The 26,546-nt window shown below is 42.6% G+C and overlaps 1 protein-coding gene across 4 annotated transcripts in view; it reads right to left on the bottom strand.

Annotated features, from left to right (window-relative positions):
- ADAM12 (ADAM metallopeptidase domain 12) overlaps nucleotides 1-26,546 on the bottom strand; it is a 346,871-nt gene that overhangs the window by 230,229 nt on the left and 90,096 nt on the right. For all 4 annotated transcript variants that reach the window (XM_039237898.1, XM_039237897.1, XM_039237900.1 and 1 more), the window contains one exon: nucleotides 20,363-20,436. In XM_039237898.1, coding sequence (XP_039093829.1) covers nucleotides 20,363-20,436 — 74 coding nt within the window. The remainder of the gene's footprint in view (nucleotides 1-20,362; nucleotides 20,437-26,546) is intronic.

Here is a 26,546-nt window from a genome sequence, read left to right as displayed (position 1 = left end):
AGCTGACGTCTTAGCCATTGGGCCACTGCCTCCTGCTGTTTGTAGGGCTGGATGGAGGTGGCATCTGTAACCTCACGGTCCCTTCTTTGGGACATTTCAAGTTGGTAAGTTCATCCATGTGCTGAAATGCATTCTCAGGCCTCAGAGTGGACACACTGCCAGGGTTATTTTCTCAGGACAGTACATGCTCCAAAGGACTAATCCCTGTTTCTGATGCTATTACCTAAGTACTGTGCCAAACGATATCTAGCACTCACTGATTAAACACATCCCTCTGGATCTGTTCTTCCCTGAACCTCTCTCCCAAGCGTCCAAGCACAGGAAATGTTGTTTTACCACTCTTGACATTTACTGCAACAATGTCTTAATACTAAAAAGGGAGAGAGACAGATAAAGGGGGAAATGCATACATTAAACTTTTGAGTCACCACGACGCATTTCTTCGGCATTACTTGCGCTTTTACAACTGGTCTTCATCAAAGGGTTTTCATCCGCTCGCCACTATGTCATCTGTCCCAAGGACTCATGATGAGTGCTCGTTCCTTTCAGCATGATTTATACCAGCTTATCATTCCCTTGTTCTCCAGGGGGAGATGGCTCACGAGTGAGCTTAGCCCGTGTAGTAATAACGACTAACCAGCCAACTTCTCATGTTAAGGAAACCAGCGAATGTGCTATCCACAAGTGGATCCACTGGAAGACTAGAAGGAGACATCTGTTTACTGTCACACAGTAGACTGGATAAACGAGGGGATCTTTCGCCCCCAAGGGAGAACTCTGGGTCCTCTGAGAGCCCTCGGACTCACTTTCCATTAGAACATCTTTGGAGGACAGGTGCCTGGGTGGCTCAGTCGGTTAGGCCTCTGACTTCGGCTCAGGACATGATCTCATGTTTTATGAGTTCAAGCCCCACATTGGGGTCCCTGCTTTCAGCACAGAGCCTGCTATGGGTCCTCTGTCCCCCTCTCTCTATCCCTCTCCCACTTTCACAGTCTCTCTCTCTCTCTGCCCCTTCCCCGCTTGTGCACACACTCTCTCTCTCACAAGTAAAATAAACATTAAAATTAAAAAAAAAAAAAAAGAACATCTTTGAGGGAAAAATGGTGGGGGTATGTAACCTCAGGTATGTGACCACTTCAGACGGGGTCCTGAGTCACGCTGTCATCTGCCTTCCGTCCCAGTTCCCCCTGACTCCTGCCCCAACCCTCAAATCACACACATCCGCCCTGAACCTCAGTCCCTTAATGATAGAGGTCCTGGAAGGTCCAGAAAGGGTCCTGAAACTTTGCCAGAGTTTTGGTGGCCACGCAATTCACTCTAAGAAAACCAGTCCAGGAACACTGGTTTTGAAATCCCAGCATAAAGTGGAGTCATACAGGGTACTGTTTGTACTATGTTTGTACCAACAAATACCCAAACATGGCTTCCCTAGCATACTAAGAGCCCCTCAAGATGACCCTTCTCTGAATATCCAACAGCACCTGCTCCATGAGGGCTGTGTCCAGGGGCAACTGAGTGACAGTCTGAGGAAGGATGAAAGCTAACTGCTGTCACCTGAAGCTCAGAGAGGTCTGCACAAAGGCAGAGGATGTCTGGGGGCCTGTGAGGCTGGGCGTGGTGGCATGGTCTCTGCTACCTCTACCAGGAGCCAAACCCACATGGTGTGCACTGTCCAAGGGCCTCCTGAGTCAAGGGCAGCATGGGGGGTGGGGTAGGCACCGGCAGGCTCTATTGGCTCTGCTGCCTAATCAATTCACCTGGAATACTTAAAACAAACAAACAAACAAACCCAAAACCAAAAAACTGACTGACACACATAGAGGTAAACTGAATCAGCCCTTGACCTAGGGACTCTTTTTTTTTTTTTTTTTCATTTTAAAAAGCTCTTTAGGTGATTCTAACATGCAAACAGGACAGAAAGTGATTGGTCTGGCATAGAAGGGATTCTCTTGTACTCGATGGCAGCCACCTAACCCTACAACGTGTCTGCAAAATGCAATGACCCAGGACCTGACAGCAGCCTCCAGTCAGGAAGGACTGACATGAGACAGGATGCCTGTTATGCCCACTGCACCATTCCCGCCACCACCTCCCGAGGAAAAAAACCGGGAGTGTCTTTATCATCGGCAGTTTGGGGATCAAAATGGGCCATTTCAGGGCCACCTGGGGCTGACTTTGGCTCAGGTCATGATCTAATGGTTCATGAGTCCGAGCCCTGCATCAGGCTCTGTGCTGACAGCTCACAGCCTGGAGCCTGCTTCGGATTCTGTGTCTCCCTCTCTCTCTGTCCCTCCCCCACTCACGTTCTCTCTCTCTCCCAAAAATAAATTTAAAAGCTTATTTTAAAAAAATTAGCCATCTGAATGGAGATGGCCTCATCACTGTTGAGAGAATGCAGGAGCCGCACCAATGTCAGCAGCAGTAACTCTTTCTGACCCAAATAAAACTTGGAACCCAGAAGAGCCTCTTGATGCACACGAGAATCCATGATTTGAAACCAAGTGTCTCGGGTGCAGGCAAGTGGTAACGTGCTTCTGTGCTGCATTTAAAAAAAAATTCATTGACTCTTCAAATAAAACTCTATGCACAATAATAAAAGAAAAATGGGGAAATATGACCTGTCATGGCAATCACATAAGAATTATATCTCATATAAAATCCTAGAATTGCTTCACCAAAATAACTTTCATCCATCAACTGCGGAGATGGGCAGAGAAACAGCACTGTCCTCATTTTGTAGAGGTGAGAACAAAGATAAAAATATGTAACTGCATAGGTTAGAATAAAAAGGAATCAGTCCTTCCAAGGATTCAGGAATGACTCAGCTGAACAAATGATGCTGGACACTGATAAGCAGGTGATTTTTTTTAGCCAAAAGTCATGGCTTTTTTTAGCCAAAGGTCATGGATTTGTTTCGCCAAAAGTCAAAGGGAAGTGTCCTTACCCGTGCTGTGCCTGGGATAGCTAGGAAGTGAGGCATCTATAGTATTTGCTAAAGATAAAGGCAATCCCAGGGGGAATGGCTTCACAGTGAGAAGGTACCAGAAGGATCTTTGACCATCTGTCTATACACAATTTACATAGATATATACACACATTGTGGAAACAGTCAACTGCTTACTTATGATATGTGTTAGTTCAATGACATATTTAAGATGTATTGCAGGGGTGCCTCGGTGGCTCAGTCAGTTAGGCATCCGATTCTTGGTTTTGGCTCAGATCTTGGTCTCATGGTTTTAGGAGTTCGAGCCCCATATCGGGCTTCTTGCTGACAATGTGGAGCCTGCACAGGATTCTGTCTCTCCCTCTCGCTTTCTGTCCCTCCCCCCCTTGCACTGCTTCTCTCATAAAATAAATAAACTTAAAAATTTTTTAAAAAGATGTATTGCATTAGCTAATTCATTTATTTTTTAAATGTATTTCTTTAAATTTCTTTTAATGTTTACTTTTTTTGGAGAGAGAGAGAGAGAGAGAGAGATAGAGACAGAGACAGAGTGTGAGCAGAGGAGGGTCAGAGAGAGGGAGACACAGAATCCTAAGCAGGCCCCAGGCTCTGAGCTGTCATCACAGAACTCAATGCGGGGCTCGAACTCATGCGCAGTGAGGTTATGACCTGAGCCCAAGTCTGATGCTCAATCAACTGAGCCACCCAGACGCCCCATAGGGTATCATTTTTAAACACACATTTCATTCTGTCAGCATCCCAGTTACCGCCTCCCATGGCATCGCATGGCATGCAGGACACAGCCGGGGACCTGTCCAGGGTTGGGGGTGTGCTCTCTGTCCATCCTCAGCTGGTGCCAGGTCAGCCTCCAAGCCTGCGCCTGGCCCTCTGCCAGCACTTCTACACCACTAGCTCCTGCCTCCCTGGGCCTATGAGCCACCTAGTGCCCCTCCCCCCTCCCCCGAACCCTTCCCCCTTGTGCTGCACCTGGCTCCTCCCACAGGTGACTGTGATTCTGGCTTGCCAGCCTCTCTTGGTGGACACCCACTCCTCCTTCCTCTTGTTCACACTCTCTCAGGTGCGTCCAACGCTTAACCACATAATTCACTGTTCATAACCTCCCCTCTTTGACATCTCATGGCCCCACTAGGCTGCAGGATTTTTCTGGGGGCAGGACTGCGTCTCTTCCATCCCACACTGGACCCCAATGTTTGTACAATGTTTGCCACGTGGTAGGAGGTCAGAGATACTGAATCAATAACAGCAGCACCAGCTAACATTTAAGGGACACTCATCATGCCTCAGGCTCTACACTAACTCCTTTCATGGATTATTGATTTAATTCCTAAAACAACAGGATAATCTTGACGATCCCCATTTCACAGACATCAAGCCAAGGCTGCAAGAGGTTAATCCTAAATTCACACGGCACAGCCTGGGCTTCGTCAGGATGATCACGTCCCAGCCCAAGGCTTCCAACTTATCTAGTAAAATAAATAACCTTCTTGGATATCTGAGCATATGTGACACAGAAGAAAAATACGTTCACAAAAGCTTGCAGAGGATCTAAGCGGACAAACCAAGCTCTCCAGAGTCGAATAATAACTTGATAAAATGAGTTGAAGCCCGAGTGGCTGCAAACTCCCTGCTTTCAAGAGTTTTGGAAGGTTTGTTTACAGAACGAGGTAGCCCATTGCTTTCCTTAATCACAATAGAACTAAGTCGCCCATATATATATATATATATATTTGGGTGTTGTTCACTTAAAAGTGCTTAGGCACACAATCTGGTCTGAAATAGCTAAATATTCTGCTTGGGAAAATGCAGTTCTAACACTTGACTTTTACATGCGAGTGGGACATCCTGATTTCTCTTCTTCACTTGCAATGGCCCTGGGTGCTAATTGGGTCCCATGTACACAGAGGTGAGAGGTAGGCACCTCTTCCCTAGCTCCTGCAGGGAATAAGTCACCCTCTGAGAAGTAAGCCAGTACTAGTAACCCAGCTTGCTGATGTCTACTTATAGAAAAGGTTTGGAAACCCTCATAGTAGGTTTGATGGGCCAAACACCTAACTGAAATATTTTTTAAAAAACAAAAATGAAGGTGGGATGCCTAGATGGTTCAGTCGGTTAAGCATCTGACTTTGGCTCAGGTCATGATCTCGTGGTTGGGGGTTCAGGCCCTGTGTCAGGCTCAACATTTAAATGTTTAAATAAACATTTTAAAAATTAAAAAATAATAAGAATAAATAAAAGTGAGGGATATAGAGCTGGCCCATTAGCAGTGGTATGAAGTGGGGACATTCCACAGGAAAGGGCCCTCTTGAGAATACAGGTTCTTAAGATTAAACTAGTAAAATCAATGGTGAATGTAGACAGTTTGGTGCCTGCAGTATTTCACCCTAAACAATGAGCTGAGCCTCCTGGGTCTGAACTGGAAGGTGAGGCTGGAGACCTAAGAGGCTTGGCTGATCAGGGGCCAGCAGGAGTCCAGTAGGCATGGCCACTGTGGCCCAAAGAGGAGCTGCACCTGGGTGGCTCAGTCGGTTAAGTATGTGACTGCGGCTCAGGTCATGATCTCACAGTTTGTGAGTTCAAGCCCTGTGTCAGGCTCTGTGCTGAGAGCTTGGAGCCCGAAGCCTGTTTCGAATTCTGTGTCTTCCTCTCTCTCTGTCCCTCCCCTGCTCGCTTACTCTCGTCTCTCAAAAATAAACAAACATTTAAAAAATCAAAAAAATAAAGGGCTTCTCTACCCGGAATGCAGAAGTGGGATATCCGGTGAACCAAACAAGGAGTAAGGGGGATTGTCCAACATGGCTGCAAAGAGAAAAACACCGGATATGGAGACCACCAAGGTTCTGTTCCCCAGAACAGATGGATTTCTTTTAATTATTTCTTAAACTAATTATTTTACTTTATAAAAACAATTTCTTTATATTTAAGCATTGAGACGAATTAGACAATTCCTGGGAGAGCCAAGGTTTCGTATTCAGCTGTACTTTAGTGAACCAGGAAACCCTGAGTGAGTAGCTCCTAACGTGGGGCTCTGAGCTCTGCTCCCAGAGACCTAAGAATTCTGTTCTGTCGGGAGATTTCAGTGTGTAAGATTGTGAATCTGAGGGGGGTATGTGCCAACACAAGAGAACAGGCGTGGAATGCCACACTGTGGGGTAAGGACGCAGCAGGAAGTGTCATGGTGGGACAATGGCCTGTTGGCCTCCTTCCGCCCTGAACTGAGTAAAGCTAAGGCACTGAGCATTATCATGGGCCCAGCACCTGGAAGAATTCAATCCACTCAACTTTAGGAGGTACTATCCCCATTTTGTTGATAAGGAAATCGAGGCGTGGAGAAAGTCAGTGTTTGACTACCACATCACAAAGCGTAAGTACTGTAGAACCTCAAATCTGATCTCTCACCTCGTGGCTCCTGGCCTAGTCACTAACTGTCTCCCCTACGCCCCTGTGAACAGGTCACCCTTACCCTTCCTTCTAGTCCTGATGGTGGATATGGTTGCCCAGAGTTGCTGAGAATAAAGTTCTGGATTCGACGTCCATCACATGTGACTTTGGTCACTGTGATTCAGGCCTCTTGGGTTCCATCAAGAATAACTTCTGGATATGCAATTTCTGGATGATCTCCTTGAGGTCACAGCCCTGACTTTGAGGCCAGCTGCCACCCTGGGGACCAGGTGACACCTGGGTCCCACCATCTACAAAGGCACCAGCAGTTCTGAGATGTGTGTGTTGTCTCCACACCCCCTCCAGGCCTGTCCTGGGAGCACAGGGCACGTTGCCGGGAGCCAGTGCTCCAAGCTGACTGCCCAGCGCTCTGTACTTGCAGACAAACGTGGATGCAAATTTGCATTTGAGAAGTTGATTTCTGTTCCTGCTTGGGGTTCTTGTAAATCAAAAGTGGTCCATATTTACAGCAGAGTCCAAATGGAGAGCCTCTGGGACAGTCCCCAACACTTAAAAATTCTATACGGGAACCAGGAAAACTTCATCTGAAGACAGGAGATGGGAAGAAATAACAGACCTGCTTTTCATCTGCTTCTCATTTAGAAAAATTGGACTACTGGGGAAAGGGGTTAAAATAAAAACTGGAAGCAAAACAAAAAATAAAAAACCTTTAAAGGCAAGCGGATCACCCATTCTGACACATGCAGAGGTTTCTACAATCCTACCTTTTCCTGTAGGCCAGTTAATTGTTCGGGTAACTTATCAGGCTGGGGGAGGGGTGCGGGCAATACGGGAAGCTGACAGAGGGTTAGTGGTGGCCACAGTGCCCATGAGAGGCCCTGTCATACAAAAGCAGAGGTCATCAGTCTTAAGACAGATTGAGTTCGGGAACAATATTTGCCTCTGTCATGTCACCCCAAGGGCACCACGGTAGAAACAGACCAGCCGTAGGCTGCCCTAGGAAATAGAAATAGATAATTGCATAGCATGTGATGTGAATTTAGTTGTATGTTTATGCAGATATATATACACACGCATGTACGCATTTAACATAAATGTACTGGTGGGTTTAAAGCAATTAGATTATACTTAGAAAAAGTTAAAAAAAAAAAAAATCCAAACCAAACTTCAATTCCTTGGAGAAGAAGCCAAGACAGAGATGGAAAGAGGAAGAAAAGTATATCATTTACCTACTTTTTCCCATTACATTAATTGGAAATCTTAATTTATCAATATTCCTTAGTTAGTATTTGTCTTGAATCAATTCAGACAAGCCAGTCCCCTGCTGTTCCATGGAATGGAGGTGGGTATAACATATAAGAACTTTCAAGAACAGGAACTGTGTAGGACTTATCTTTGTATCCCGGCCCCCCACACAGTGTCTGAAACACAGTTTGTTGAATGGGTGAACAAATGAACAAACACGAGCAAGAAAGCTAATATCGGGGCGCCCAGGTGAACGTCTGACTCTTGACTTTGGCTCAGGTCATGATCTCCTGGTTGGTGAGTACAAGCTCTGTGTCTCGCTCTGCGCTGACAATGGGGAACTTGCTTCTGATTCTCACTCCCCCTCTCTCTGCCCCGCCCCTGCTCACGTGCGCACTCTTGCTCTTTCTCAAAATAAATAAACTTAAAAAATTTTAAAGTACTTTAATATCAAAATCTGAAAAATAAAAATAACAAAACACAGCTCAGATTAAAAGTTCTTTTGTCCAATAAAAAGAATTGATATGTTTTAATACTCCTCATAGAGTTGTTTGAAGGAATTAACATTCAAATCTTACCTTTTAAGGAGCCCTAACTTCTATGTTTAAATCAAAACCTACATATTATTTTCAGGGCATAAATCAAGCTTGCGCTGCTGTAGAATTGTTTTTGATAAGCTTCTGAAAGTATAGCCTGAGCTAATAGGTTTTTCTAAACATAGTATATCGGTTCCTAGTTCAACCTAACAAAACAAACTATTGTGTACGACAATGATGGATATTTATGTAATATTATAACTACATAATACATTAGGAGGCATGTTTCTATATGTTCATGCCCGTATAGAAACTCAATTACAAATATATTCTGAGAAATCCCACTTTTTATATAATATTTGTCTTGGCTTTCACGATTTCTATTTCTAGGAATACCACACCAATGATTATTTTAAGAGAAAGATATTGATTCATTGAAATATTTATCCAGTTCCTGTCATTGGCAACGAAAGGTACCCAGTTTCCTTAAACTCATTCCAATGACACTGTCCTCTGCAAATCAATCATAGTTTCTCTCCAAGGAGGTCAAAGGGCAAGAAGAAAACAAACAACAGGGTTCAAAAGGATTAGTACAATTGCTGTGTGTGAACTGTGTTAGGTTCTGCCACAAAACAATGGTGATTTATTTTTGTGACCTAGAGTGCATATACAAAAGGATATGAAAAAGGAACACTCACACCCCCATCATTTGGTTTAAGAAACAGAACATAACTAGCCTATCCTAGAGGCACCTAAGTGCCTTTCTTCTGTCTTTCTTGCTGGTTTTAAAAAATATTTTCAAAGACTTTAAGGGGATTAAGGTGATGGTCATGTATCATTAAGTTATGAAGGTTCTCCAGCTTCTAACAAACTCCAGCTATACATCAGACCCAAGGGTTGATGTTTCCTGCCGCATCCTTACCCCACAGTGTGGCATTCCATGCTTGTTCTCTTGTGTTGGCCACCAGCACACATAACCCCCTCAGATACACAATCTTACATATTGAAATCTCCCAAAAGAACAGAATTCCTAGGTCTCGGGGGAGCAGAGCTCAGAGCCCCATGTTAGGAGCTGCTCACTCAGGGTTTCCTGTTTCACTAAAGTACAGCTAAATATGAAAACTTGGCTCTCACAGGAATTGTCTAATTGGCCTCGCTGCTTAAATATAACATGCTGTTCGTGTTTCCTCATCTAGTATTATAAGTACAATTTCTCCCAGCATGGCCAGTTCAAGAATTCCTCTGGGACAAGTAAGAATGCATTCTAACTCAGGAAATTACGGAGGCCATAGATCTTAGAGGGGAAATGTGCCCCTTGACAACTCTCCAACCTGGTTCCCAAGCTGAGAAGCCATGACTATCTTTTCAAAAAAATTTTGCTAAATATCTCCATTTAAAATTTTTAAATTGAAGTTCAGTTGACATATATTAAATTCTTTTCAAGTGTAGAGCACAGTAATTCAACAATTATGCCCATTATGAAGTAGTCACCATATATTACAATATTATCAACTATATACCCTGTGCTGCACTTTTCATTCCCATGACTTACTTTGTTTACAACTAAAAGTGTGTACACTACACAACTGGAAGTGTGTATCCCCTTCACTCATTTTAGATTACAGATAAGAGAAATCAGGGCTAGAGAGGTTAATTAATTTGCTTAAAGGCACAAAGCTAATAAAGAGCAGATATTTCATGTTTCCTTCTTGATTCAATGCTTTGCCCCTATATCATACTAAACCTCTTTGCTCCTGGTGGAGGGAAAAAGGAGAGCAATGATAGGCATACATTCTACTTCCCTCAATGCTCATCTTCCTGACTTCTATCCATCTTGATTACAATTGCTGCTCTGGAAACAAAGTAAAATGAAGAAGCATTAGTTGGTTGGCAGTGGGGATAGTCTATACTATCTAGAGGAAATCAATGGATTAATTTGCCTTTTTTTTTCTTTTTAGCAAATTTGAATCTTTTCTGGGATATGGCAGAGCATAAGCCAATTAATTAACTAATTAATAATATATGGCCATCTACATCAGTGATTACATTTAAATTTTACATGCAAAGGTTACTTTGGAAAAAGCATCAGTTCTTAATAAATAACTTTCTGAGTGAAAAGAGATTTGAATAATATCTATGCAGGTAATTTATGGTCCAATGTGAAAATACAGACTTTTGATTGAAGAAGTATTTATAGAGCATAAGAAGTAATGTAATCAGATCATCAGCAAGACCCTATTTGGTATGATAATAAATTTGATCCAAAAGTTAAGTGCATTTCAAATATATTTAAATTATAGGGACAGTACTATTAGTAAGTTTTTAAAGTCATTTTTACATATATACATAAAATTTTTAATATATTTTTCCATTTAACCAACTTCCTAATAGTCTATATTTTTATCAATATGAATGTACAATACCACCAGGACTTTATTAAAAAATGTTACTAATTGGTTACTTTGTGAAAACCACGCATGAAAACCATATCCTACAATTCCTAGGGAATTTCTGTGCATTGAGATTTGGCACCTGTGCACTGCTTGGTCACTAATAATGCACAGAGGGAATTTCCACTGGAGACTGTTGGATTTTTACAGAAAACCAAGAAACTGACCAATGAAACCCTCTGGGCCAGTTGAGACTGAAGAGGTAGCCTTAGAAGTGCCTTGAAATTAATGTGATGCATAAATAAATTGTCTCCCAGAATATATCTTCTGCTGTGAGGTTGCTCTTACAACATCTTCTATCTGCCTACATGTTTTTCATAAGGAAGAAAATCTTAATAAAAATAAAGAAATTCTGTTCTCCACTTATGTTCAGCCCACTTCAACCCACAGTGAAATCTATCAGCACATGGATGGGAAAGAAGTGACTATTTCATAACATTTTTAGATAAATGCCCTTCTTCTATTTCTGTTAGGTATACTTGCACAAGTGTGGATACTCCCACTTCTTTTGCACAAGTGTGCCTAGCACGTCTTTTTGGGCTGTGGGTCCTTGAAGAATTTACTGCCACTTTCCTTTAGTCTGACTCAGTCTGCTTGTCAGTAAAACAGTTGTCTTAATTTGCCATTGTCATTGGCATGGAAATAGTGGGACTCCAGTTCAGAGCCCTGGTTTTCATGCTGGCAAGGCTCGGACCAGTTCCTGCTTTCCTATTCTGACCCCCAAGTATCTACTTCCATGCAGGATGCAGGGACACATTTACTTTAAAAGAACAAGAACATTAGAATCTCTACAGAGAGGTTTCAGAGGCAGGCTTACATCCTGCACCCCAGCAGCTGTGCAGGGACAGGCTCTGGCATACCTCTGGACTCCTCAGGGAGCCTATCATGAATGTGGGTGCTCAACAGGGGCCATGGAGTGAAGCCCCAAGTGTGAGGTGCTAAATTTGAGGAATACAGTAGCCACCAATAGGCAATGGCCAAACAAGGATTAAAGGTGTTCCTGCGTTTTCCCTGAATTTCAGGGTAACCAACAGTTGATGAGGGAAATTTCTTCTCTAGAAAAATCCCAGCTAACAAATTACAAAGGAATGATAGAATTAGAAAATCACCACTTTGTAAGATCTCAAAGAAGAATTAATGTAAGCAGTGGTTGTTGATGGCCACTGTCCCTGGAGGGTAAAGGCTCAAATAGAGCTTTATGGCAGAAGCCTCAGGATGATCCCTGAACCCAGTGTGCAATCCAACATCACAAAATTCCTGATGTGATGCCAGAGAAGGACAAATAACCACCCATGCTGTAGCCCTACTGACAAAAACAGAACCTGAATCTGCTCAAGGCTATAGATATACCTCCTGGTTAACAGAAAACCCGGAGGTCAGAGGAACAGGCTAGATGACACCACGGGGATGAAGTCAGCATACTAGCATATGACAGATTCTACCGGGCAAGCAACCTGGTTTCATTCACAAGGATTACAAGATTTCAAAGGCAAGAATTAAAAAGAAGGACTATTAAAAAAGACTGAGCTGTAGCAACCAAATGCAACATGAGGCTGTATTTATACACAGATTCAAACAATCCAACTGCCAAAAAGTGTTCCAAGCTCTCTGGAGAGTTAGTCTCTTTGTCTTACCTGATCAATGAAGAGTCATTATGTCACACAAACAGAAGCACTATGGCCTTTCTTTCTAGTTGAGGGTGTGTCAACTAGAAAAGGCAAGGGACTTGTCATAAATACACCAGCTTGCACAGCATCTGCAGATCACCACACCGGCTGCACTGCAGGGAAGGGGTGGTCGGATGACGACCACAATGACAACAGTGGATCACTCGCCAGGCACCGGAGACCCCCTGGACCTAGCTAGGACAACCATTACTATTTGAGATGTGGTGTTCTGGAAAAGGAGCCCTGAGGATATGCACTATTTTCCTCAGAAAATCGTAAACCTGAGGCACAAGAAGTGAAGAATTGGAAGTGACCTAATTAGACTTGGAAATCTACTTCCATTCCAAGTGATCTTGTCAAGCTCTTCAAACTTTAAAGAAGTCCATTCAAGGACACCATACTCTCAGCCTGGAATTGGAGACGGGCACTGCTTTGGAAAGGTTGATCTTAACCAGCTAAGGCACTTTAAAGTTAAGTCAGGCTGGGGAACCAAAAACTCTAAAAATGGCATTCTGACCTTTTCCAATGTCTGTATAACTTCAAAGACTAAGATGAGGAAGAAAGCTCAAGGGAACGCAGTTCTCATTCAGCAAACAAAGTGTAGCCCAACTAGAAAGAACTCTTAAATGTTAAGAGACTTTAGGTTAATTCAGAAGGTGTTTAGTCCAGCTAGCAGCCCACAGAAATCCAGCAACTGCATGAGTCTACAGTCATGGGCAGAGAATTTTCCACTGTCCTTTCTCCACTTCATCCAAGTGCAGACATGACCCATCTGGCACAGCCCAAAGCTGCAAAGTAGGGGTGTTGCAGGAATCAGGGAACCCGAAGAGGTATGGTCACTCACTGTAGGAAAAATCATTCCCACCGGCAATGCACCAGCTAAGACAGAAACTCCAAACCCCAGAAGGATCTGGTGGGCTGGCATTTCCTTGCCCACCCCAGCACCTCCAGCACAACTTTCTGCCATAATGGAAACATTCAAACAGCCATATGTGGCAATGAACATGTGAACTGTGCTCCCCCGGGTGATCCTGGTGCTGGTGGTCCCCAAACAATGCCCTAGGGAGATTTGAGGGGGGTAGGGTTGTCTGTATGCACTCTGTGTGATAACCTTCCGCAGGTCACCCCTCAAGTGGTTTCTGTTAGGCTCCAAAAGTCCACCCTTCTGCAAGACTTGAAGGACCATGTCCACTACGATCCACATCTTGCTGTCCCCAGCCATTGGTCACAGGGCAAGTTTTGGGTCCTTTCCCAGGGCTCTCTATTCTGATCAAAGATCATCAACGTTCTAGCATTTCATGTGTACAAATTATCCTTTCCATTCCCCCAGGCACCCAAATGCTCATCAGTTTCTGTCCATTCTTCCCACTGAACATCTCTCATCTACTACTTTCCACGACTTCTCTGTTGCTTGGAGCCATTACCAGCTCCTCCCTGTGCACCAGCGATAAACAGCCTCTTGTCCAACCCACTCTTCACCTTCCCCAATCTCATCTTCACATGTAGCCAGAATGCTATTTTAAAAACTGAATTGTATCACGTCATTGCCCTGCTTACAGGCCTTGCTTCCACAGGGCACCACTGTCCCTATGAGAAAATATGGAGGTCCTTACATGGAGCACAAGGTCCTACATGGGCCAGCTTCCGCTTTTCTCTCTCACCATCTCCCTTTTGCACACTGGCACACCGACTCTCTTAGTTTCCGAAATACTTCAAAGCTCCTTCCCGCCCCACCCAGGATATTATGCCAGCTCCTCCCTCTCTGGGAACCTTCTACCCTCTGCCCTCCTTTATCTGGCTCATTCCTATTCATGTGTAGTTCAAATGCTGCTTTTTCACATGGCTTCCTTCCCTAGGTCTTGCTGGGCCTCATACTTGTCTTCCTCAGCTCTCAGCCCGGCTGTCTCTCATTATTGTTGGGCTCCTTGACTGACCTCCAAGGGGACAAGGCCTTGACCTTGTTTACTCCACTCTATCTTTAGTGCCAACCACAAGTGTCTGGTACTAAATAAACATTTGTGAACAAATGACTAAGTGAGGAAAGAAATTATTTAATTGATTCATTATTAACTTATTACTAAGCATTTGAGTTAATAAAGATTTGAGGATGGTAGAAGGGAAGCAGCTGAGAGACAAAACCATGCAAGCAGACAGGAGAGTTTCTGAGCTATGGTTTTGTCCCTGGTAATTCAGTCAATAATTAGAACCTCCCCTGACAAATTACAGCTGGAGGTTCTAGCAGAACCTAGGAGGCTGGGCTTCCTCTGCAAGAGTAGAAATTTAAAAAAAAATAGCACTCAATGCACCAGAACTCAAAAATTTTTAATTCCTCAAGATGTCAAAATTGTGAAATTAAGACTGTTAGAGCAAAATTAACCCAAAGGCTTAGCATACTAATCCTTTCCAGCTCTTGACGGAATCGGGCTAGTTGGCTACCATTGAGACTCACAGGCCAAGATTAGGCATGATCTGATCTCCACTAATTTAAGAAGTTTGAATTTCACATAGTTTCGGTGAAGCCAAGGGTATACTTAGGTGAAATAATAAATAACACTGGGTGCACAGGATTAGGTCACTGAGTCACTCAAACCTGACCATGAAAACCAACATGAGCTCGATTCTTTGTACATAGACTTGTCTTCCTTCTTGCAGATGAGAAAACAAAGAAGGTGAGCAGCTTGTTGTTGGAAGCAGAGCTGGGTTTCAAAGCCTGGTGTCTTGACTCCAAACCCTGTGTCCTTCCCAGAAGCCTTCTCCTTAAATAATTAGTTTCTTACACCACCTGAGACAGACCCTCAACCTCCTGGTGCCTCACTCCAGACTGTCTGTGTTCCGTCATTCACCCATATGGTAAGTGCTTATTGAGTGCCCAGTACCAGCCAGACCCCAGGGAAGCAGCTGGAGGGGAGGCTGAGACCCGGGCCTGAAGGACATCTCTGGTTGGTGGGACAGGGAAGGGAGTTCTGCTCTTAGGAACAAGAACTGCAGCAAGCAGTTCTCTGAGGTTGTGCATGGAGCAGCACAGGGGAAGTGTTCTGGAGTGTTCTATGTTCCAGCAGAACGACAGCTACTCTGGTTTAGGGCCACGGGCACCCATGTGCACACATGGGTGGCCGTCACCTTAGAGCAGCCACACGGCCTCGGGGGTTCATGTAGAGTCTGTGGGTCTCATTCATGAGAACTATGAGTAAGTTTCTTTCTGAACTTACAATGTTTATTTTCCGTTAACCCAAGCATAGGACTTTACATTTATCCTCATTAAATCTCATCTTGTTAGTTTTGGCCCATTGAGCCACACCGCTGAAATCTCTATAATCCAGATTCTGTGATGCAGAGCGGTTACCCCTCCAGTGTGGCGTTGTCAAGAAGTGTGATCAGTGCACCCCTGATGTCTTCATAGAGATGGCTCAGGAAATTGCGGACCGGGATGAGGCCTTGTACACAGCCCTGGGGCCACTCACTGCATCTCAGTCCAACTATCCAACACGGTTTGGGTCAACAAGACCCATGGATTCATATCCTCTGGATAGTTATTCAGCCAACCACTCACCTGTCCGATGCTGTACCTGAACTAGCTACATTTCTCCCTCCTGCATCAGGATACTCCGAGAGATGCTGTCAAATAAACACCTTCCCAAATATTTACTGCCATGTCTGGTAAATTTTAAATGTCCTTTCTGCTACTGTTTGAGTGAATATTAATTAGATTTGCCCCTTAAGAGATGTCTGGAATTATTCCAGACAGAATAAAAGCCAATGCCAGAATTCTTCCAGTACAAAGACTGGCAAATATAAATTCAGTGGGCCATGGACCTTCCCCCAGCACCTGCCTCCAGCCAGGGATGGGCCAAGGCTTAAAAAACAGAAAGCTCCGTGGATCTGAGAGATGTGGGGAGTGTGATCTACAGCCATCACTTCTAATTATCCTAAACTGGAAAAATGGATGTCTAAGCTGGCCAGCCTGTCCAATAAAGCATTTTGATCAAAGATGCAGTTGCACAGAGCACCTGTTTGAGGGATGGCCTGAGAGCCCACGGGGACCCAGGAGAGTTACGGTAAGTCATAAAGTGGTCCCTGCAGTTCCGTAGGCAGACAGCAACACTGTGAAAAATGCTTCTCTGGGGAAGCTTTGAGTTTCCTTAAACATTCAATTATGGCTATACAAACACAGATTTAAAGTGAACAGCATCCGATCTTTGCACAAATTAGGGATGCTAGGGGGCAAATAAAAGAGATTCCCTGAAACAACTATTTAATACAAATTCCACTCCACTTCATGAAGAATTGGCGTACGTGATGAGTTTCTGAGTAGGGTTAATTAGGTGACCCTCTTTTAGTATTAGCTTTGGATTATATGGCTCTTATGATTTGAGACACCGAGGCTACCTTTAGTTTGGTTATGATTTCCAAATAGGTTTTTAATTAAAATAGATTTCTGGATACTTAAAGACCCAGTATTCAATGGATAGAGTTTCCTAGCCATTTGAGAGTTGCTGGAGGCCTTTCTAAATCACCAACATATCCATTTAATGAATAATAAATACTTCAATATTCTTCTTTTCAACCTTTAAGTTTTAAGATTTTACAGATTTTTTTCCTTCAATATAAAAAGTTTTCCTAATTTTAACAGTAAGATTTTCTTGTTGTAAAACATGAATAAAGCAAACGTCTTCCATAATCTTACTACCCAGGGCTATGTGTGCATGTGTATAATTTTAAAATAAAAACTGAATACCACGTAAAATATTACCTACATGCTGTTTACATTGATTATATCATGAATGCTTTTTACAATAAGAAAGATTCTCATCATCACCTTTAATTGCTGCACAGTACTCTATTTCATGGCTGAATCCTAAATTATTTAATCAATCTCCCCCTATCAATTTAGGTAAAATATTCTGCAGTGAGCATTCCTGAATGTAAGGCTGCTTCCCGGCCTGCCGGCATGATATAGGTAGTGACAGCTTACCTTCTGGTTAACCAGGCTCTCTACTGTGCTGATTAAATATTCACATTTATCTTGCTTGAACATTTATTTACCTTTGAGTTCTTATAGTTTCATGTGGATAAAATCTCTAATTGGATCTATTGGGCCAAAGGCTATATTAATGAAAAATTCTACTTTATCTTGGACAATGGATCATATTTTGTGTCTGACAGCATCAAGGGCTGGTAGCATATAAGCATTTCACTCTACTTACAAAATTACAGATTTTTGGTATTTTTCAAAAAAAATATTATGTAGAAGTATTTTGGGGGAATGTAACTTTAAAATAGTAATGTTGGCATGCTCTAATTATGAAAATGTTATTTTCAGCAGAACAGAATCTCTACGACTGTAGTGTTAATAAGTAGTGTAATTAAAATAAAGTTGTAGAATGTCATAGGAACATATAAAACACTCTCCCTATATTTTCTAAAATGTCAGTTGACAGTGAGGTGGGGAAGAGAGATATAAATCAAGAAGAGACCATTTGGGGCACCTGGGTGGCTCAGTCAGTTAAGCGTCCAACTTCAGCTCGGGTCATGATCTCACGGTTCATAGCTTTGAGCCCCATGTCGGGCTCTGTGCTGCAGCTAGCTCAGAGCCTGGAGCCTGTTTCAGATTCTGTATCTCCCTCTCTCTCTGACCCTCCCCTGCTCATGCTGTCTCTCTCTCTCTCTGAAATAAATAAAACATTAAAAAAAAAATAGGAGACCGTTTTGCATTTTCAACTTTTCTAATCTTGAGACTATTCTGTGAAAGGCCCAGAATTGGAAGTAGGCAAATTAAGGCACCCATTAAAATGATCTTTTATACAAACTAGCTCCTGTGTTACCATCGTTGTGCATTATACCATCTGCCTTAATAAACAGTAAGTCATTTTCAAAAAGAACCATGAGTGAGGCTATTGAGCCACTAACGGACTCAGAGAACCAGAGCGGTGCTAAGGACCACATTTCTATATGGACATGCCCATTATAAAGCTAAATGAAGAAGTAGATTATCAAATTGCACACAGACTACAATATCCACCAAGAAGACCAAAAAAAAAAAAAAAAGCCTTATTTATGAGGAAAAAATGTATTTGAACAACCCCTGAAATATTAATCAGGAACTGTGTTTGGTAGTAGAAGTATTTTATTTTTTTTTTGGCTCTTTGTTCTTTTTTCTCCTACAATTTTCAACTTTCTACCCCGGACATGTATCCCTTTTAGAGTAAAAACAAATAAACCAAGGTTTTTATTAAGTGGATTTGTGTTCCCCTACCACCGTCTAAAGATCTGGGATGGGCACCACTCACACCGCCCCCCCACACCCTCCAACACTGTGACAAAAGAAGAAGCCGCCAAAATCCAGCAGCAGCCCTAAAACCTCACCGGGGATATGCATCACCACCAGAAGCCTCGTTCTCTTGTAATCTTTCAGGAAATGCCTAGTTTCGTCCTTTGAGATAGTTCGAAACCACCTACAAATAGCAATTTACAAAACCTAAAATGTCCCGTGGCATTCTTACGTGGAAAAAAAAAAAAAAGCACGGACATATTTACTTTGCTAAAAGAAACACAGCAAAGGCAACAGAGTTTTCCGTTCGGCAGCCTACTCATCCAAGACGCGTACCCAAATCCCTAATTTAAGATCATCAAGTCATGAGGAAGACTAAAAGCACATTATCTACTGTTTACAAAAGCTTTATTTGTTTAAGCTTATTTTTTTTAATGTTTATAATTATTTTTGAGAGAGAGAGAGAGAGCATGAATGGAAGAGGGACAAAGAGAGAGAGACAGAGGATCCGAAGCAGGTCCTGCACGGATGGCAAAGAGCCAGACGCGAGGCTCGAACTCACGCACTGTGAGATCGTGACCTGAGCGAAGATGCTCAACCAACTGAGCCACCCAGGTACCCCTTTACAAAAACTTTTAACCCATTTAATGGTGAGGGGTGAACATGCAAGAAACACGAAGGGGCAGTGTGCAGACCCCCAGGGACAGCCTATGCTATTTCACATACATTCACTGTAAGTGTATTTATTTTCAAATGTGTACACATATCTATTTTTTAAAATTGCTGTCAGCGATGGTGTGAGATACTGAATGTGAGAATTGACCATGATGATCTCACTGATCCTATTTGCCTGGGACCCTCAAATCAAAGCACTGAGACAGTAAGCGATCTGACTTGTTCACATGGAAACACAGAGTCAGATTTTTGCAATGTGTGTCTTCGGCAGAACTCATTCCGGGGAAGCTCTCCTATCTACACTGTCTGCAGCAAAAGTCAGCATTTCACTGATATGTGAGGAACAGGACCCACTAGTTCTAGAAGGTAGAAACTCCTTTTTGAATCAAGCCAGCACTTGGTAACTTTATTTACAGCTTCAACTACAGATTGCTCATTAGAAACACACAGATCTTTACTGGTACTAATCAAATAACACAGTAAGGGGTCCTCTGGGTCTGAGGAACCCAGGGGGAGAGCCAGCGAATAAAGGATGACTGAACAGGGCTTGTGTTACTTTATGCCTTGAAGTAGACACAGTTTTCTACTGGGAAGTCATACAAAATATGTAACAATATCCATCTGCTCCAGGAAAAGAAATAGAATACCATTTTTGGAAATTTATATAATTTTGCAAAAAAAGGTCAAATTTTTAAACAAAAAGATAAAATAAATACTTTGTACCACTGGAGACAAGCTCTGAAAGATAAATAAATCCTTGGTATTTCTCAGGGAAAAAAGAGAGTCTATTCATTTGAAGCAGTTTCTCTTTATATAAGCCAGGGATTGCCAAAAGTCGACTAATTATGGAATGCTGTTATTTGAACAGAAGATGCTTAAATTCTATCCTTGACAAATCAGTCTCTGAACAAAAGGAACATCAGAACTATGAGAAAAACCTGCTGATTTACAGACTTCTTTTTTAGAGTGATAAAGTTCTTTGTTTTTCCATTGGAATCATGTTTTCAAGTTAATTCCAGCCTCGGATCCAAATTGGATTATGAATCCATGCATTTCATTCTGTTTCTCTAAATGCCACGGCGAATTACACAGCACTTTGAACCCACAGCTCCTAACTTGCTCCTAATGCACAGCAAACAAGAATTAACGTGACTTACTCGTTTCTTTCCAGATTTACGATCAGTTCTTTGCTTTCCAGTTGTATTCGAACATTCAACATGTCCGGATGATTCTGAAAGATAAATAAGTCAGCTGAAACACGTTTCACATTCACCTGTCAACATTTGAATATACTCTGAAGGCATATGCCACGGTGGGAGAGAAAAATACATTTTTTCCTTGGGACCAGTCTGAAACCCCCAAGTAGATGAGACCAGCTCAACCACTACCAGAGTCTGGAGGACGCAGCGCCTTCCGGGATGGCGGGAGCATGGCCTCCACCCCTTTTCTTTGGCCACATAGCCTTGAGACCCTCCTTCACTACCCCCACCTCCCACAATAAACACCTTCCTCAGTTTCCCTGTCTCTATAAAGGGCATCTTTATTTCCCCAACTGCTCGCATCAGAAATGTGAAGTCCCGTCTCATACCTTCTCCAGCTCTAGCTCCTCTTAGCCCATGAAGAGGTCCTTACAGGGCTGTCCTCCAAAACACAGCTCCTGTAGCAGCTTACACCTCTCCAACCCCGGTCCAGTTCAACGTGCCTTCACTCTCACCGGGATTACTACAAAGCCGTCCCAACCTGGGTCCCTCCGTATCTACCTCTACCTTCCTCCCATTCATTCTCCAATGGCAACAGAAGCGTATCTTTAAAAACACCTCCTCATCAACCCGCTGCCTCTCATAATGAACCTTCACTGGCACTGGGACTTTAGGGCCTATATGGCTCTGCTCCTCAACCACCTGGCCGTCGCCATGTCGGCCTCGCCAGCTCCTCGGACACGCTGAGCTCCTCTGTAGGGCTCGTCTTTGTGCACGCTGTTCCCTCTACTTGGAATGCTTCCCCTCAGCACCAGCTTCAATGTCAGTAAAGTCGAGGAAGTCTTATCTCACTCCTCAATCTCATTACATGCTCAGCTTCCCCCGGGAAGCCTTCTTTCAGCCTCCTGTCCTCTCCCTCCCTGTAAGGAAGAACCACCTTCCTACTCTTAATAACTCGTATGTTGATTTCTGGCTCCTCTTACTTATTACGTCCACAAAGGCACCAGACAAATAATAGAAGCCCAATTAATAGTTGGCGAAGGAAGGAATTAGTGAACAGGGCACACATCTCTGCCAATCTCTTCTTCTTCTTCTGAGGCAGACACTCTCCTCCTCTGGGCTCCAGGAAACCCAGTTCACGTGTGCCCATCTGTCCGTGGGGAGCCAGCACCTATATTCTCTGTTCTGTCCCGGAAATCCTAATGAGTTTCTTGCCCTGCCCTGAGAAGGCACCTGTGTGACAGTGTCCCTTAACCCACACCCTGCTAACCCAGGGCGGTCCCATGTGCCACACTCCTACCTGTGAGCCCAACCATTCAGAGTCCTTACCCAAATCAAAATGGAATTGCCAACTCAAAGGGATTCTATGAAGCCCCTCTCTGCTCCCTTTCCTGCTGTGCACCCTTAGAGATTCTGGAACAGTCACTTCCAACTCCCCTTTATCTAGACCAGCGCGTCTCAAATGGGGGCTTTACATATCCATGGGGCGTTTGTCACTAGAAGAATTTGAAGTAATTTAATTTTATTTTATAGAGACAGAATGTGTGAATGGGAAGAGGGTTTGCGGGGCGGGGGGGAGGGAGGAAGGGAAAGAGAGAGAGAGAGAGAGAGAGAGAGAGAGAGAGAGAGAGAATATTAAGCAGGCTTCATGCTCAGCATGGAAGCCCTATATAGGTCCCAATCCTATAACCCTGGGATCATGACCTGAGCTGAAATCAGGAGTCAGACACCCAGCTAACTGAGCCCACCTGGCGTCCCATCAATGTTGATTTTTAAAAAAATTTAACATTTATTTATTTTTGAAAGACAGACTGAGCTCGAGCTGGGGAGGGGCAGAGAGAGAGGGAGACACAGAATCTGAACCAGGCTGCAGGCTCCGAGCTGTCGGCACAGAGCCTGACACGGGGTTCCAACTCATGAACTGCGAGATCATGACCTGAGCAAAAGTTGGACGCTTAACAGACTGAGCCCCCCATGCACCCTGTCTAATATTCCAGTTTTAAAAGGCCCTATTGGGACGCCTGGTGGCTCAGTTGGTTAAGCGTCTGACTTCAGCTCAGGTCACGATCTCACAGTTCGTGGATTTGAGCCCTGCATTGGGTTCTGTGCTGACAGTTCAGAACCTGGAATCTGTTTCAGATTCTGTGTCTCCCTCTCTCGCCGCCCTTCCCCCACTCATGCTCTGTCTCTCTCTGTCCTCAAAATAAACTACAAAAAAAAAAAAAAAGGCTCTGTCATAACTCCAGAGTTCAAGAGACATTTCTTACAACATAGCAGTTCATCTACAATATGGATTAAATAACCACATGTTACTATGTTATAGGAGAAGATGGATTATAAGTTCCAATATACAACATTAGTTTACTGAAACAAAATTTAAACAACTCTAACAACAGAAGGTCACGTGAGTTTGGGGAAAAGGTTAAAACACGTATTCACTAGAGCCACGTGACTGGGATAGCATCAAAAAGGGTGAAACACTACTTAACTTTATTTTCAGGGCTTCCGTTGGCACATCTGGACAGTTTCCTACATCGAATATGGTAGCCATTAGCCACATATGTTTTTAATTTTAAATTACTTGAAATAAAACTTAAAAATCAGCTTATCAATCTCACTAGAGACGTTTAAATTAAAAAAAATTTTAATGCTTATTTATTTTTGAGAAAGAGAGAGAGAGACAGAATCCAAGCAGGGCAGAGGGGCAGAGGGAGGGAGACACAGAGCCTGAAGCAGGCTCCAGGCTCTGAGCTGTCAACAAAGAACCCTGTATAGGGCTTGAACTCACGAGCCGTGAGAGCATTACTTGAGCCGAAGTCAGATGCTTAACCAACTGAACCACCCAGGTGCCCCCTCGTTGGACACATTTTAGACTTAGTAGTAAGATGTGGCTAGTCGCTGCCACCACTGGACACAGCAGAGCAAGAGAATGTTCTACCTTGACAGAAAGTCCACAGACATTTCTGTCTTCATTGAGCACCTCTGTGTCACTAATAAAGAAGTAAAATTTGCATCATTCAGTTGCTGCCTGAGCAAGACTATTTTATTTTTTATTTTTTTTTTTTTTACAAATAGTTTATTGTCAAATTAGTTTCCAATGAGCAAGACTATTTTAAATTTTGGTGCCTCAGGGGATATAATTAGGTGCAAACCCAAGTGTTTTCTTTGTTTAGGAGCACATTAAGAAAGCTCTTCTCAATTTTAATTGATGAATGATATTATTTTTGAAGGAGTTACTTAAGCTTGAGAGTTAAACTGGTAAATTTCCATATAAATGAAATGCTTATATATATATTTTTTTTTCTGGGTTTAAACAGATCTTGTTTTTATTTTTTTTATTTTTTAAAGCTTTACTTTTTTTTTTTTTTACAAATAGTTTATTGTCACGTTGGTTTCTGTGTAACACCCAGTGCTCATCCCCACAAGTGCCCTCCTCCATGCACATCTCCCCCCTCCCCACCCACACCCATCAGTCCTTAGTTTGTTCTCAGTATTCAAGAGTCTTTCATGGTTTGCCTCTCTCCCTCTCCCCAACTACTTTCCCCTTCTTCTCCCCTTTGGTCCTCCGTTAAGTTCCTCCTAATCCTCCTATACGTGCACACATATGATATTTGTCTTTCTCTGCCTGACTTATTTCGCTCAGCATAACACCCTCAAGGTCCATCCATAAACAGATCTTGTTTTGTATAGATTCATTCCAGCTAATGACGAAACAAACACATAGCGATCTTGGAAAAATCAGACATCTTAATTGATGTATTTTGACACTGTCTGGTGTTCATAAGAATTGTATGGATTTCTGAGTGCTTGCTGAACTTTTAAAGTTAGTATTACTATTCCAATCCTGTGCAACATTAAACACACATCCCTGCTTTAGATTTTTTAAAAATTTTGTTTAATGTTTATTTATTTTTGAGAGAGAGATACAGAGTGTGAATGGAGAGGGTCAGAGAGAGAGAGAGGGAGACACAAAATCTGAAACAGGGCTCCAGGCTCTGAGCTGTCAGCACAGAGCCCGATGCGGGGCTCGAACCCACAAACCATGAGATCATGACCTGAGCCAAAGTCTGATGCTTAACTGACTGAGCCACCCAGGTGCCCCTAGATTTTAATACAGTGTGTAAAAGTGCTTGTAAGTCCCGGATTTGCTTTGAGTCTGTCATGAGGACTTTTGAGTGCATTTGCCTATATTTTCTGACACTAAGATTTAATTACGAATATGCATAAAATGTGCTCTCCAGAGTTGGTAACTTGTACTTATTTCAGAAAATGGCATTATGAATTTACAAAATATTAGAACAAAAATATGTCGCAGTATTTTGTCAAGATGTCCCCAGCATATGTATGTGTATGTATATTTGCATGTATTTAATATATGTGTGTGTATAAATAACTTGCTTTAATTATAAATTGTCTTTGCCCAAGATATTGACACATGTATCACCTTTTAAAGGTCAATCCTGACAATCATATTTGTGAATAAAAAGAATATGTTTGCAATCCTCTTCCTTTCTGCCTCCCAAATTTAACTAGCTTAAACATTAACATTTGTACTAATTTTGCATAAAGCTTCTACAGAAGCTCTTATAACATTCCAATGTCAACATCTTTCAGATGAATACATTTTCCCCTAGGGAGGCAGAAAACTTTTAAAAAAAGATCTTTATCTGTACATTTTAGTTGAGATTTAATGGTACAGGAGAAAGCACTGGGGAAAAGGAACAGGGAGCTATTTTCATGCAAAACCACTAATCGCATTGGATTGCTTAGTTTAAAAGCATGTATTCATTCCATTTTCTTTTGATTTTTGTACATTGGAGATAATGAACGAGTGCTGGTTAAATATAGCATCCCTTTTCTGAAAAAGGATATATTGATTACCTTAATGGAACTGTGTCTTTCATTGAATGCTTAAAGAACTACATTTGCTGAATAAATCAGTTCAATGCTAATCGATAGGCCAGAAATGTTTTGACAGTCATTAAATTCCACTTTTCTAACTGGGAAAAGCATATCCAAATGAGCATATAAAATGTATCATTACAATTTTAAAAACCAATAAAATAGTTTTTCGGGTACCTACCACTCAGCTGAAAAGTCAAAATATTACCAGGATCTTAGAAGCCCCCTCTATTAGGTTGTTAGGGTGGCCATAACAAAATACCACACACTGTGTGGCTGGGCTAGCAGAAATTTATTTTTGCACAGTTCTGGAAGCTGGAAGTCCAAGGTCAAGGTGTCAGCAGGTTTGGTTTCTTTGGAAACCCTTGTAAATTCCTCATGGACATTATGCGGACAGCCTCCCCAGATGCTGTCCTTGGAAAGTTCCGCGAAGTAAGGTGCCTTCCAGAATAACACTGCCTTGGCTTTACATATCTAAGGGGCATTTCTCCCCAGGAGACTGTGAAATTTTCTTATTTTATTTTATTTATTTTATTTTATATTTTATAGAGAGAGCATGCATGTGGGGGAGGGGGCAGAGGTAGAGAGAGAGAGAGAGAGAGAGAGAGAGAAGTCATCTATTGAATCCTCAGTTGCCCTGTTCTCTCTCTGAGGTCAACCACGGTGCCCCCGCCCAGCACATTGTACTTAACTGTTAATATGAACACATGTCCCAAAGTGACTTACTGACTAGCTACAGTCTCTTTCTTGTTGGCATTATCCATGTTGTGCTGCCTTTCTTTTATCTGTGTGATTGGGAGCTCACCCAAACTTAAATGTGGCTTTCCACAGATGCAGTGACACCTCCAACTGCTTTTTCTCTGATGGATGGAGTGATGTACAGCATCCTCTCCTTAGTGTGTCTACGTCTTTAAAAAATAGCCAATTTTTAGCGACTTAAAAAAATAAGGTGGCAGTGAGACACCAGAAGAGAATTACAGGAAAGAAAATATCCAATGGAGGGTCAGTGGCCAAGGTTACCCTTTGAAAGGTTACCCTTTCAAAGATGATGGTCTCAGTTCTGACCCTAAAGTCATTCATCTCAACCGTTGATACTGGAAGTTCAGAGGGATCTAATTTTTCAAGCAGAACAACAATATTAAAATACTGCATTTGAGGGACTCTGAAATAACTAGATCCTTCTCCAGCACTAAACAAATGCTTCAGACCGCAGCGATGGCATTCATGGGGCATGAGGGAG

This window comes from Hyaena hyaena, unplaced genomic scaffold (genome assembly GCF_003009895.1).
Source record: "Hyaena hyaena isolate Hyena2069 unplaced genomic scaffold, ASM300989v1 scaffold_129, whole genome shotgun sequence".
In the NCBI taxonomy this organism is placed as follows: domain Eukaryota; kingdom Metazoa; phylum Chordata; class Mammalia; order Carnivora; family Hyaenidae; genus Hyaena; species Hyaena hyaena.
The sequence above is the reverse complement of the archived record's forward strand: the minus strand, read 5'-3'. Positions and strand labels throughout refer to the sequence as shown.